This window comes from Alligator sinensis, unplaced genomic scaffold (assembly GCF_000455745.1).
Source record: "Alligator sinensis unplaced genomic scaffold, ASM45574v1 scaffold953_1, whole genome shotgun sequence".
NCBI classification, from domain to species: domain Eukaryota; kingdom Metazoa; phylum Chordata; order Crocodylia; family Alligatoridae; genus Alligator; species Alligator sinensis.
This window is the reverse complement of record NW_005842365.1, coordinates 245,021-260,127: the sequence shown is the minus strand read 5'-3', so window position 1 is coordinate 260,127 and position 15,107 is coordinate 245,021. Positions and strand designations below refer to the sequence as shown.

Here is a 15,107-nt window from a genome sequence, read left to right as displayed (position 1 = left end):
AGCTGGAAGCTGCCTTCACGCTGCTCCTGCTTTTCCCCACCTCTCCACCACCCAGCCTGGCCCTGGCACAGCTTCACTCTGTCTGGAAGCTGTGCTCACACTGCAGTCTTGGAGAGGAAGGAGCGGGGCGGAGGGGCGGGGAGGCAAAAGCAACAATGTGGGAATAGCTTCCTGACCCTGGTGCTCCTTCATGCGGCTCAGATCCGGCATGGGCATGGGCATGGGCACGGGCATGGACACAGACAAAGCCCTGTGGCTCTGTGGGCTGGATCCAGCCCAAAGGTTGTATGTTGTGGATCCCTGGGAAAGGGGATAGATGGTAAATAGTGTCTGCTTAGTTTCTCATCAGCAGTAACAAAAGTTTTCATTTCTTTTTTCTTTCCTATAGCATTGGATTTTAAATGGAGGATTCAACAGTTGTAAGGGAAAAGCTTTATTTTTGTGCTAACATTGGAACCCAGTTTTCATTATAACAAAAAAGGACTCTGTTTGGGGAAATGCAGCTAATTTGAGGAGATGAAATTAAATCCAGATCTCAAAAGCCTCATGGGAAGAAACCACCTAAGAACCAGTGATTCTGTGTGATGTGATTCAGCAAGTTAAATACCACAGAAAGAGCAATAGTTTCCATAATAAAGGGAGGAAAACATGGAAAAGTGGGAGGAAGGAAAGTTGAAAGTTTCTGATAATATGGTGAACTGGTTCAGTGGTACCCCAGGTTGTGGTAGAATTCCCATCACTGAGAACAACATTGAGCACATCTACATGTGCGCTTTAATGCACAGTAGCCTATTTTACTGTGAATTAAAGCATCACGTAAAAACACTTGCAATTATGCTAATGCACAGTAGAATAGGCTACTGCACATTAAGCATCACTTAAAAACTGTGCACATTCACTGCTGTGCATTAAGGCAGCTTAATGGGCATTTCTTTAGTACCTCACATTGGAGGTACTAAATTGAATGTATATTAGAAAGAGTACCTTAATGCATGTGTAGACACACCCATTGAAAACTGGGCTGCACACAACCTTAGTAAGTCCATTTGGGAGCTGTATTGCACAAGTCAAAAGAGCTGTCCTCTATACCTCTGTGATACCATCCCTACACAGCCCAATCTGGCAACCTGTGTTCATAGGTAGCCTTTCACTTGGATCCTGTGTCCACAATCTCATCTAACCTCTACATTTACCATGCTACCAGGAACAATTTCCTGAGTATGGATGGGACTGCCCCTCAATAGCTACAGAGGGTTATGTTATGGGACTCACTTTCACACTAGGAAAACTGCCTGAAATAATGATTAAAACTAGGTAATCATCATGGTGACAAGGATTAATCTTAACAACTTCTGGAAAGGAAAATCATACAAATTTGTTAGGGTAAACTTTTCAGAAGCTACTATATGACTTCATGTCTCTATGGCTTTTCTCTTGACCCCATGCTGTCACAGACAAAATAAGCTCTGCCCATTTGTTCCTTAGTGGAGCTTAGGAGCACCCGAGACCAATCATTCAGCTGTGAAAGTGGCATGTAGCAAGCCTGAGCACTACACTCAGCCCTCCTGAGAGAGAAAGATTGAGTGCAGTCCTGGAGCACACACTGGCAACGGTCTCCAAGCTGTCTTCACTGCCTCATTCCTGGTCGTGGGCACTCCTGTGCAGGAATGAGCTGATAGAGTTCAATTTGTCTGCAGCTGGTCCTGGAGTGGAAGAAGGACTATGCAGATTTTGCCTCGGGCTCCTTTATTCCATTTGGATTATTAAAACGTTTTTGAAAATATTATCTTTAGCTCTTTGATTGTGTCAAATTAACAGTCCTTCTGCTAGATGCCAGTGGCAGCAACCAGACTGGGCTCAGTCATTCTCAAAGTCCTTTTCTTAAATAAATCAAGTGTTGCCTCCAGCCTCCACTCAGAGTTGGCTCTGGGGAAATAAACACGAAACCATGTCAGGTCCCTTTTGTGACCAATTTTCCTCCTTAGAAGAAGGTATTTAAAAACAGTCATCATGGATCCACAAAGAGCATATCATGCTTGATCAATCTGATCATCTTCTATGATAAGATGAGTGGCTCTGTGGATGTGGAGAAAGCAGTGGATGTGGTGTACCTTGACTTTAGCAAGGCTTTTGATACGGTCTCCCACAACACTCTTGCAGGCAACCTAAGGAAGTATGGTAATGGACTATAAGGTGGATGTGGATAGAAAACTGGCTGGATCATTAGACTTAGAGGGTAGTAGTCGATGGTTCCATGTCTAGTTTTGGCAGCCAGTATCAAGTGGAGTGCCCCAGGGGTTTGTCCAGGGCCTAGCTTTGTTCAATATCTTCATCAATGACATGGAAAATGGCAGAGTTCAGCAAGTTTAAAGATGACACCAAACTGAGGTGAGTAGTAGATATGCTAGACCAGGTCACAAAAGCCTTGGATGCAGGTGTCACAGTGGACATAGTCTTTCTGGACTTTGGGAAGGCTTTCAACACTCTCTCTCACCCCATCCTCATTAAAATATTAGGTGACTGTGGTGTTGACATCTACACAGTCAGATAGGTCACAAATTGGATGGAGGGCCGCACCCAGAGGGTGGTGGTGGACACATCATTTTCGACCTGGAGGGATGTGGGCAGTGGGGTTCCCCAGGGCTCGGTCCTCGGGCCCACACTGTTCAATATCTTCATCAGCAACTTGGACAAGGGGATGAAAAGCACCTTGTTCAAATTCGCAGATGACACTAAGATGTGGAGAGAAGTGAGCATGCTAAAAGAGAGGGACAGGCTACAACTAGACATGGACAGGTTACAGAGATGGGCAGATGAGAATAGGATGGGTTTCAATATGGACAAGTGCAGGGTACTGCACCTGGGGAGGAAGAACCAGCAACAGACTGACGGGCTGGGGAACTCCCTTCTCGTCAGCGCAGAGGCAGAAAAGGATCTTAGAGTCACTATTGATTCCAAGATGAACATGGGCCACCAATGTGGGGACGCGGTCAGGAAGGCTAACAGCACCTTGTCATGCATCCACAGATGCATCACGAGCAGGTCCAAGGAGGTGATCCTTCCCCTCTATGCAACATTGGTCAGGCTGCAGTTGGAGTATGCATCCAGTTCTGGGCGCTGCACTTCAGGAGGGATGTGGACTGCATCAAGAGGGTCCAGAGGAGGGCCACTTGCATGATCAGGGGGCAGCAGGGTAGGCCATATGAGGAGAGGCTACGGGACCTGAACCTGTTCAGCCTCCACAAAAGAAGGCTGAGAGGGGATCTGGTGGCCATCTACAAACTTGCCAAGGGGGACCAGCAGGCTATGGGAGAGACCCTGTTCCCCCAATCACTACTGGGAGTAACAAGGAACAACGGCCATAAGTTGACTGAGAGTAGATTCAGGCTAGACATCAGGAGGCACTACTTCACAGTCAGGGTGGCTAGGATCTGGAACCAACTTCCAAGGGAAGTGGTGCTCGCTCCTACCCTGGGGATCTTCAAAAAGAGGCTAGACAGTCACCTAGCCAGGGTCATTTGATGCCAGCATTCTTTCCTGCCCATAGCAGGGGGTCAGACTTGATGATTTGCTTAGGTCCCTTCTGACCCTACCAACTATGAAACTATGAAACCAGAGGGTAGGGTTAAGATTCAAAGACACCTAGACAAATTGGAGAATTGAACCCAAAGAAGTCTCATGAGGTTCAATAAGGACAAGAAGACTAGCAGTATACTGAGCTGCACTGGTAGGAGCGTTGCCAGCAGATCAAGGGAAGTGATTATTAGGGCTGTGCGAAGTTTTGGTCACTGATTTGAGTCGGAGGAGATTCAGCCCAATTTGGCAACTGAATCTCCAAATCCGAATTGAATGAAGAGACTCCCTGTCCCCCGGCTCGGTGACTGGTGCCTCCAGGGTCTGGGGGTGCACCCGGGGTCCCCCCACGGCCGATTGCTGAGCTGAGGGGGGTGTGGGGTGGTCCCCCATGTGCTCAGCAGCAGCCCCAGAAACGGACCAGCAGTACTTCCGGTCCACTTCTGGGTATGCCACTGAGTACGCAGCCCCACTCCGCCCCCACTGTTGTGGGACACTCTATCTACCCCACCATTTCAGCGTTCACAAGCCACACCTGGTACCTCAAGGTATGTAGAAAAAACATTTCAAGCTGTGTTTATGGCCAAATCGCTGATTCTCTGACTTAGAAGTGAATCTTCAGATTCAGGTACAGCTGAATCAAATCAGGACAATGATCCAAATCAGCGAATAGAATCACTGTCCTCCGAACTGGGAAGAATCTGAATTGAATACTGCACGCTTTGCACACCCCTAGTGATTATTCCCCTGTATTCAGCACTGGTGAGGCCACATCTGGACTCCGGTGTCCAGTTTTGGGCCCCCCACTACAGAAAGGATGTGGATAAGTTGGGGAGAGTCCAGTAGAGGGCAGCAAAAATAGGGGGCTGGGGCACATGACTTATGAGGAGAGACTGAGGGAATTGGGCTTATTTAGACTGCAGAAGAGAAGACTGAGGAGAGATTTAATAGCAGTCTTTAACTACCTGAAGGCTGGTTCCAAAGAGGATGGAGCTAGACTGTTCTCAGTGGTGGCAGATGACAGAACAAGGAGCAATGATCCCAAGTTGTAGCAAGGGAAGTTTAGGCTAGATATGAGAAAAAACTTTCTCCCTAGGAGGGTAGTAAAACACTGGAACAGGTTACCCAGAGAGGTTGTAGAATCTCCATCCTTGGAGTTTTTTAAGACCCAGTTTGACAAGGCCCTGGCTGGGAAGATTTAGTTGGGGATGGTCCTGGTGTGAGCAGGGGGTTAGAATAGATGACCTTCTGAGGTCCCTTCTGTGGCGGGCCAGTAGGGGGCGCTCCTGTGTTGAGCCGCCCACCTCACTGCGCCCGACCACCTTCCAGGCTCCGAGTGCCCTCCCTGGGGTGCCTCACGTCCGGCTGACCCCTTCCCTGGAGCACACCCGCTAGCCTGGGGTTCCCACTGCCACCATCCAAGGCGCTGGACCCAATTCTGGCTCTGCGCACCTTGGAAAACACAGGCCTATCGTCCAATGGACACTAGACCCAATACAGTCACTTATTAGGAAAGTCTCCCTTAGTCCACAGACCTAAGGGCCCTCCTAGGCATAATTTAAACCCACCCCTCAATAAGTCTCCACGCCGGTCACAAAGGAGAACGTTATTGATTACAGGAGGTAAGGTGAAAACGGGGTAAAAGGCAGAGCAGTATCATAGAAATATCAGAGGAATATCAGAGGAATCCCATAGAGCAAACCAATATGGCTGAGGTAGCCCTTTTGATCTCGCATCTGAGTTATTGTAAGCTAAATATCTAGTCGGACCTCAAGTAGCTTACTCACACGCATCGTCCAGAGGTGGTTGGAGTTTTCCCCTGAAGGCATGCGGTTATGAGGAGGGAGCCAGTTTCAGATTCACCTGGGTGACCGCATGGCTAATGGCTTCCCTTCTTCCTGGCCCGGGCCTTTAAATAACCTTTCTGACCTCAGCAGCCTGGTCCAATTGAAGCTGCCAGTGCTGGCCACTAGCCAACCAATTAAAAAAAGCATCACTGGCTACCTGGGCATCACTGGCTACCTGGGCTCACCAGCAGGGCTTTTCCCTCCCCCTCCCCAGGTGACCAGAGCATCCGCCTCCGAGGCACCAGGCTTTTGTCATGTAGGCAGGGAGGCAGATCCCCCGCCCTGAGGAATTCAACACCAGCCTCTCACGGTGGCAGAGACAGACTTCTGGAGAGGGACACAGACGGTGGCCTTTCTGCCACACCTTCCAACCCTAATTTTCTGTGATTCTATGTTCTGTGATTCCTTCTTGACATCACTCCATCTTTTGGGAACAAAGAGTAAAAGTCCATCTGATGAAAAAACACACAAAAATATGAGACCTTAGCATATATATATTTGTATGTAAGAAATTAAATACCCAATCAAATCTTCAGGAGTTTTGTCAGCACTCTAGTACCAGATAATAAAAGTTCATGTAACAGAGCTCTAGTTTGTTTCACCAAACCCCATTCGCAGGACAAGTCAGCATTAGTGGTTGACAAGAAGTGGCTCTCCTCCACTGGTTTGTTCTAGTCCAAATAGAAGTATTTCACTATGTCCTACTCGAGTTTCAGCCTGTTTCAGTAAAGTGATTTAATCTAGGTTTTCACTGGCCAGATACACCAGGGTGCTATGAAGTCAGACCAGCACTGCTGCTACTGACGGTGATATATATAAATAGAGGCAGCTGGGGGTGGCATGCTCAAGAGTGCTGGGGAGATGGTTTAGACATATCCTAAGTGGAACTCATATTTGGGATATATGAAATACTGAATAGTTCAAAGGTCATCTGGTGTGATTTAGCCAGAGATGACCCTAGCTGTGGACAGATATGCATTGGTAGTGCTCCAAATGCATCAGCGCTTTGAAGCATTTTCAAAACTTTAGCAGTACCAGCTGCAGGAGATGTTCAGAAAAAGCTCCTGGCTGGAGTGCTTCTGGCCTGTGAGTGAGTCTGGTTCCAATCATGGGCTCACTAATAGCCTGGTCCCAGCTGGTTAGCTTTAGTCAGTTAACCCAGGACTGGGATGGGTCTGTGAGTGACCCAGGTCCCAGTGGGAGTGAGCAGGTGGGAAAGTAGGCAGGCTGTGCAACCTCAGTACTGTACTTCTTGTCCACCCTTCTCTCCTTCCCTCCATCCTTGGAGGTTGGGAGAGAGTGCAGAGTAAAGCACCGTGGAGTGGCTGGGGGGCTACAAGACCTCTTGTAGTGCTCTGGTGTGTACATAACATATGGTGCTACAAAATGTAGTGCTACAGAGAAGTACCCGTTTCATCCAGGAACATATCTGTAATGTTTGCTCCATTTTTGTACTGCTTCTGTCATGCTACTAGCATTATAGGGGATGTTCACATCTGTCCCCTCAACTTTTGTAACACTGTAGTTTGTAGTGCTATAAATGTAACCTCTGTCCACACCCAGCCTGTCCTCTTGAACAGGGATTGAATTAAAAGACCTCTTGAGATTCTTTCCAGTTTATTTTTCTGTGATTAAATTTCTTTTGATTCTATAAGATGGTAAATCAAGATAAGTTTCATTTAAACTTAAAGCCAACAAATTTAAAATTGATAGGCAAGGGTGTGGTTGATATACAGAACTCACTATCCAAAGATAGTACTGAAACTAGTAGCTTAGCATTAGAGCTTAGATTAGAGGATTTCTTAAGGTGATATCTTTTACCACCAAATTGCCTGAAAAGAATGATGGGGGTGGGGAAGTGGGCAGGCGGGGGTGGAGCCCTGTGTCCGGCCCCATGCCCTCCCACCACTCTGTGTCCGGCCTCGCTCCCCACTCCTGCTGCCACTCTGTGTCAGGCTCCCCTCCCCCCCCCCTGGCCTCACTTCTCCACTCCCCCCCCCCACCACTCTGTGTCCAGCCCTGCTCCTCCCCCTCCCACCACCACTCCACATCTAGCCTTGCTCCACCTCCCACTGCTCCGTGTCCAGCCATACACCACCCCTCTCCTGCCCCGCTCTGCATCCGCCTGGCCCTCTCCACCTGGCCTGTATATATATATATAGATTCAACCAACTGGGTAGTTGGGATACTTAGACTTCCCTTGAGCATTAGGATAGTGAGGTCAGAAGAGTGGTTGTTCTGTGAGAAATGTGTTCCTAAGGGGTATGTGTGTCTTTTATATTTTTCTGTGAGAATTCATTGTGGCGTACAGTTGCTGTTTAGTTTCACCCACATAGTTGCCATGAGGACACATGGTACAGTGGATCAGGAATATCACATTTTGGGAAAAGGCATATTTAGCAGCCATGGATTCTGATGGCATTGTTATGAGGCATGTTGATAGTTGTGGCAGTGGAGATGTGTTGATAAGTTAAGCCTTTCTTGCCAAGGCAAGGCTGTGCCCCACTTGATGTCTGTTGGAAAGTAGCATTTGCTTCTGATAATGGATTGGGCAAAGTTAGGGAGCTGTTTGAAAGCCAGGAGTCATTCGGCCTGCATATAGCAATGGAAGGTAATGCCTGAGGACCGGCATGTCTGGGAACAAATAGGATATGGGTGTCGCCGCCGAGAGCCGCGGCGCGGGGTTCGGGGCTTTAGGAGCCCTAGTCGGCGGGCGGGTACTTGTGACGCTTGGAGTGGAATCAGGTACTCAAGCGTTTTGGTTAAACAAAGAAGATTGTTTACTTACACTGCTCGTACAGTGCAGGTCAGAAGCTTGCTTCGGTTACGGTTACAAACTTGGGTCGGGCAGATATTACAAAGATGTTGGTCGGTCTGCAGATGTGTTCAGGGTGTTCAGGGTGTTCGGGCCGGCAGTCGTCTTACGTCTCGGGTGGGGGTGTGCTAGGCCCCCTTCAGTCGGTGACGGGGAGTCCTTAGTGGTTGATCAGGCCGCTAAGTTCTTCTCTAAGACACGCGTGGAGTTTGCTAGGCTCCACAGTGTACTCAGAGCTCTCCATGAGATGTATGTGGAGTCCTCCAACTTGGGCGGAAACTGCTCAAGCCTCTTATACGGCTAGCAAGCCAATCACTAGCCGCCAGGTAGGAATAATTTAGAACAGTCCAATAGTGGGGTACGAATTTGCATAACTTTGGCGGGAACTCTTTGCACCGAGCATTTCTTAGATGCAAAAGCAATGCACCGTGCAAAGAAGCTGCAAATTGGCGGGAACTTTTTCTAGGTCATTAACATATAGTCACTGGGCTCTGGAGTTTTCCACTTGTGACCTACTTACAAAATGATTGACAGACTGCCTTCTGTATCAAACTATGGAATCCTCCCACTGTACTATAGGCATATGAACAATGGGCTCTGACAATGGGGTGCTAGGTATAGATGCTGGTTAGGGCAATGGATGTTGGCATCATAGGGCAGCTGTGATATAATGTTCTGGGTGTAGAGCCAGTCAGTAAGGATTGAGTTATGGGGTACTTGGGTGTATAGACTTCCTAGTGACTAAAGAGGTGATTAGGAGTCAAACTCAGGAGGTCTGGCTAGTATAGGACAGCAGCCTTTGTGTCTTGGGGCAACGGGGATATTGTACGGCCCCGCAGGAATTGTAAAACCTCTGAAATGACTCGGAGCACATTCTCCAGGCAAATGAAAAGGGCTAAGTACTGACACTGGTGGAGCCAACTCTGGAGTCAGAAGGAAAGTATCTGTTCCCCACTCTTGTGACTGCATCTTTGGGCCGGCCTGCCTGCACAAGTTCTGAGTAAACGAGGCCCCCACAGAGTGGGAGGGAGTGGGGCTGAGACAGGGGCAGGTGCTGCCCAGCTGGGGTGGGGCAGGGCACAGGATGAAGTTGTGGATGGCTCATCCGGGGGGAAGTGGGGGAAGCTCCCCGCTGCTGCACACATCCCTGGGGGAGGCATGTGCCTCACCAGGTTTGTGCACAGAGCAAGGATGTGCTGTCCACTGAAGGCTCAGGGCTAGTGGCTGCGCCAGTCTCTTCCCAGTGTGGAGGTTGGGCCAGGGCTGTACTCGGGGCAGGCAGGGGAAGGGCAGATGGCAGCGGAAATAAGAGGGGGGGCTATGGGGTGGTCTATGGCCACCCCAAAATTTGCCATAGACACCCTGTAGCCCTCCCTCCCAATACCACTGCTGCTGCCTGCCCCACCCCTGCCTTCCCTGAGCACAGCCTTGCCCCAGCCCCCCTGCCAGAAAGAGGTCAGTGCAGCCCCTGGCCCTGAGCCTGCAGTGGGTAGCCCACCTTTGACCCATGCACAAACCCAGGGGGAGGGGGGCATATGCCCCCCTGCCTCCCCCAGGGGTGCACGCAACAGGAAGGAGCCATCCTCCCTCCCCACGCCCCTGCCCCCCACAGACAAACCTGCAACTCCACTCCTTGCCCCATCCTGCTCCAGCTGGGCAGCGCCTGCCTGAGTCACAGCCCCAGCCCCACTCCCTCCCTCACTTTGGGGGCCTCAATCCACCTCCCCTGTGTCCCTTCCCTCCACAGACTTACTGGTCTTCTATCCTAACCCTGCTCTCCAGTGTATCTACTACTCCCCCAGCTTGGTGTCATCTATACATTTGCTGAGGGTGCACTCTATGCCATCTTCCGTGTCATCAGTGAAGATATGGAACAAACCCAGCCCCAGGACTGCCCCTGGGGCACTCCACTTGATACTGGCTGCCAACTAGACATTGAGCCGTTGACTACTACCCTCTGAGCCCAGAGATGCAGTCAGTTTTCTACCTACCTTGAAGTCCATTCCCATACTTCCTTAGCTTGCCTGTGAGAATTTTGTGGGAGACTATATCAAAAGTCTTGCTAAAGTCAAGGTACACCACATCCACTACTCTCCCCGCATCTACAGAGCCAGTCATCGCATCATAGAAGGCCATCAGGCTGGTCAGGCATGACTTGTTCTTGGTGAATCCATGCTGACTGTTCCTAATCACCTTTGTCTCCAAGTGCTTAGAAATGATTCCTTGAGGACCTGCTCTATGACTTTTCCAGGGACTCCCTCACTGTGAGGGCCTTGATCTGCCCCCCACTTCCCCCACTACACCTTCCCTCCCCCCACAACAGATTTACCAACTGGACGCTACTCTCCAAGCTGCGCATATGTTGTGGCTATGTGCATGCACACAGCATTTATTGGCAACATTATCAAACACATCAGCCAAAAGAAGCCAATTGCCAATAATGTCAATTTTCCTTTTATCAGCGCCAATACAATATGAACTGATGTATCGATGTACCTCTAGTCCTTCCTCTACAGTTCTAGAGGTCTCCTTTAACACTGAATCGATGGACTTCTCATGGCGGAGGATGCTTCGGAGCCTCACCACCTCCTCCTGTAGCTCTCTTGCCTGCTTCTTGAGGGACACCACCAGGAGGCACTACTCACATCGAAGGCATGCCCTCAGCTGGCCGTCACTGGAATCTTTCAGGATCAAGGAACAGTAAACAGGCCAGCTTACAGGTGAGTTGACTAGGGACAGTGTGCTTAGAAGAAGGGCAGTAAGAGACAGAAGGCAGATTAGACAGAAGGCAGATTAACAGACCCAAGGAAATGGCTGGAGGATGTCCCTGGAAAAGTCATGGAGCAGGTCCTCAAGGAATCCATTTCTAAGCACTTGGAGACAAAGGTGATTAGGAACAGTCAGCATGGATTCACCAGGGGCAAGTCATGCCTGACCAACCTGATTGCCTTATATGATGAGATGACTGGATCTGTAGATGCCTGCCTGCCAGCTGCAGTCTCCACAGTGCCAAACCCTGACCTGGGTGGAAGCCCCGATGGTGAGCAGTCCTGCCTGGACAGACACCTCTCAGGTGCAAGTTGCAGTGTCTCAGGCATTGCAACATCCTCCAACCATTTCCTTGGGTCTCTTAATCTGCCTTCTGTCTCTTACTGCCCTTCTTCTAAGCATACTTTCCCTAGCCAACTCGCCTGCAAGCTGGCCTGTTTACTGTTCCTTGATCCTGAAAGGTTCCTTTTTTCCTGCTGCCTCTCTCCAGACTTTAAGGCTGTCCCTCAAAGAGGGGAGGTAAGCTGATTTATAAACTGACTAGTGAACTGCTTACAAACTGCTTCCCCTTTTTGCTGCTCCTGTTCACTTGCTCCCTAGTCATTCAGGGAGTCTCCTTTTATACCCTGCTGGGTCTGGACTGGTTCTGCTTCCTTGTTAGGGCTTTTGTCAAGCACAGACCACAATCACCCAGCAATCACTCAGCTTGCAACACTCCTAGCTTCTCAGAGCACACACCCAAAACATGCAGCCCCCAAAACAAACGCTCATTAAGCTAAGCACATAGGCAGTCCTGGATCACTTACCTTCCCAGGTCAGGATCTGGTACCTGGTTTCTCTTCCTCTTCCCCTTCCTCCTCTTGCCTACAAACTGCTTTCCCTGTTTCCTGCCCCTGTTCACTTGCAGAGTGGTTGTAAAAGAGCTTCTAAGCCCTAAGGGTTGAATGCAAGGGTTTGTGTGGAATTTGCTTGTCATTCCTGGAAATGTTCCTGGATCCTAGTTGAAACAAAATGATCCCAAGTCTTTTTTTTGTGATACGTGCTTCCTACTAGCAAAAAGAGAAGGTTAAGTATTGGATGTGTTGGTAGCAACACATAAAAAAGATGTTTGCTGATCACAGATTTTCCAACCTTGTTGACAAAGGCCTAATAAGGTCCAGTGCTGGAATATGAGGTTAAACAAGTTCAACCTTGAAATAAGATGCAGTTATGAAGCAGTGACAAGATGTCAGCATCGCCATTATTTGGTATCTGTAAAGCAAGATTAGATATGTTTTTTTTAAAGAATTGCTTTAATTGAGTTTCTGGGAGAATTTTTGCTACCTGTAGGGAGATGAAGGGTTTGGGATTGGGCTGCCACTGCATGCTCATGGATGTCCTTTCTGGCTTTCGGATCTCTGAATCTTTAAGTTTGCTGATTCATCCCTCCCTTCTTGAGAGAACTGGATCATGATACTCAGAACACTTGCAGCACTGCATTAAGACACTGATCATAATCAGATGTCATGCTGCAGGGCTTCTACTGGTCATCTGCAGGGGTCAGGAAGGATTGTGCACCTGAAGCACAATTGACCAGATGTATTCCAAATGGAAGATTAAATTCAATGTAGATAAGTGTAAAGTGATACACATAGGCAAAAATAACCCAAATTATACCAACATTATGATAACCCAAATTATACCAACATTATGTGGTCTACATTTGCTGTTACCATGCAAGGAAGAGATTTGGGAGTCATTGCAGACAGTTCGCTAAAAGCATCAACTCAGTGCTCAGCAGCCATCAAAAAGTCAAACAAAATGTTAGACATTATTAAGAAGAGAATTGTAAACAAAACAGAAAGTATCATTATGACCCTTTATAAATCCATGCTTCAGCTACACCTTGAATAGTGTGTCCAGTTCTGGTCCCCACACCTAAAAAAAAGGATATACAACATCTAGACAAGGTACCGAGAAGGACAACAAGGGTGATTAGTGGTATGGAAGGTCTTCCACATAAGGAGGCTAGGCTAATTTAGTTTAGAAGGGGTGCTTGAGGAGCAGCATGATAAGGGTTTACAAATTACTAAATGGTGAAGAGAAAGTAAATAGGGATTTATTATTTATTGTCTCTCAAGATACAAGAACTAGGGTCACAAATTGAACTAGTAGGTAGGAAGTTTAAAACTAAGAGAGCAAAGTTCTTTTTCATACAGTGTGCAATTAAAGTCTGGAACTCATTGCTACGAGATGTTGTGGAAACTGACAGCTTAGCTAGATTCAGCAAGGGATTAGACAATTTCTTGGAAAAAAGGGTCATCAGTAGATGGGAGTTAGGGATACAGCCTCTGAATTTAGAACTTCCTAGACCTTAAAAATGCTAGAGGCTGCAAGTGACAGAGGAACAGTGGAAAAAACCCTGATCAAATCCAGTTCACTCTCCCTTTCAGTATCCGCTCTCTGCCAGTGTGACACAGGATACTTAGTCAAGATGGACCTATGGTCTGACCCAGTAAATGGGAGTTCTGACTCATAAGTTTTTATGTTCTGGGGGTTTTTTTTGCCTTCCTCAGAAGCATCAGAAACTGGCCACTGCTAAAGACAGGGTGGACCTATCCTCTGAGGTATATGTAGGAAACACTTAGATGCCAGAGATCACATTATTCCATAGGTCACCAGATTTTTGGTTGGGAAGGCATTTTCCCTCAAGACAGATTGTCAAGGAATTTAGGATTCTGCCTTCCTCTGCAGTGTGAGGTTTGTTTCTCTCATTGGTATCATCTGGGTATATCTCACCTAATCAATTGCCTACTAGTGCCACCAGTGGATTACTAACACAATTTACACCCTGGGGAAAACTTCCCTGGCTGGGGGGGGGAACGGGGACAGGTGCTGAGCACCAGAGGGTGGGGGACCCAGGGGGGAAGGAGGGTGGTCAAGCTTGCCTGCTCCTGAGATTGAGACTCCAGCTGCTGCTGCTGTGTCCTTTCACTCAGCCCCTACCTCTGGGCAGCACAGAGCTGTTCCTGCTCAGTCCCTGTGGCTGCAGCAAAGACTTGGGGGTATTTTTCATGTGCCCCCTCAGCATAATTTTTCCTGCTGGGCTCTCACATATATAAGCCTTAATAATCTTTTCAAAGACTTTGCCAAAGATGGAGGTGAGACTGACTGGTCTATAGTTACCTGGATCCTCCTTTTTCCCCTTCTTGAAAAGAGGGACCACATTGGCCCTTTTCCAGTCCTCCAGGACCTGGCCCATGCGCCACGAGTGCTCAAATATTCTTGCCAGCGGCTGTGCAATGACATCAGCCAGTGCCTTCAGTACCCTTGGATAGAGCTCATCCAGGCCTGCTGATTTTTAAATGCTTCCAGTCCTGAACCTAGGGAGGAAAAATGTCCCACATGCGTGAAAAGAGGGACCACATTGGCCCTTTTCCAGTCCTCCAGGACCTGGCCCATGCGCCACGAGTGCTCAAATATTCTTGCCAGCGGCTGTGCAATGACATCAGCCAGTGCCTTCAGTACCCTTGGATAGAGCTCATCCAGGCCTGCTGATTTTTAAATGCTTCCAGTCCTGAACCTAGGGAGGAAAAATGTCCCACATGCGTACTGCCTAGGAAATTACCTGCTCGGTAGCACGGAAGTGGAAAGGGATCTCAGAGTCCTAGTGGACTCCAAGATGAACATGAGTCATCAGTGCGACGAAGTCATCAGCAAAGCTAACTGCACTTTATCGTGCATCAGCAGATGCATGACAAATAGAACCAAGGAGGTGATAATTCCCCTCTATCAGGCACTGGTCAGACCGCAGTTGGAGTACTGCATCCAGTTTTGGTTGCCACACTTCAAGAGGGATGTGGATAACCTGGAGAGGGTCCAGAGAAGGGCGACTCGTATGGTTAAGGGCTTGCAGGCCAAGCCCTACGAGGAAAGACTAGGGCACCTGGACCTCTTCAGCCTCCGCAAGAGAAGGTTGAGAGGTGACCTTGTGGCTGCCTATAAATTTATCATGGGGGCACAGAAGGGAATTGGTGAGGCTCTACTCACTAAAGCGCCCCTGGGGGTTACAAGAAATAATGGTCATAAGCTAGCAGAGAGCAGATTTAGACTGGACATTAGGA

The 15,107-nt window shown here is 48.5% G+C and overlaps 1 protein-coding gene across 1 annotated transcript in view; it reads left to right on the top strand.

Annotated features, from left to right (window-relative positions):
• The first annotated feature begins 2,347 nt into the window (after window positions 1-2,347).
• The window catches only part of SCARF2 (scavenger receptor class F member 2), a 166,944-nt gene continuing 154,184 nt past the window's right edge, over window positions 2,348-15,107 (top strand). Inside the window, exon 1 of the mRNA XM_006029204.3 lies at window positions 2,348-2,388. Coding sequence (XP_006029266.2) covers window positions 2,348-2,388 — 41 coding nt within the window. The remainder of the gene's footprint in view (window positions 2,389-15,107) is intronic.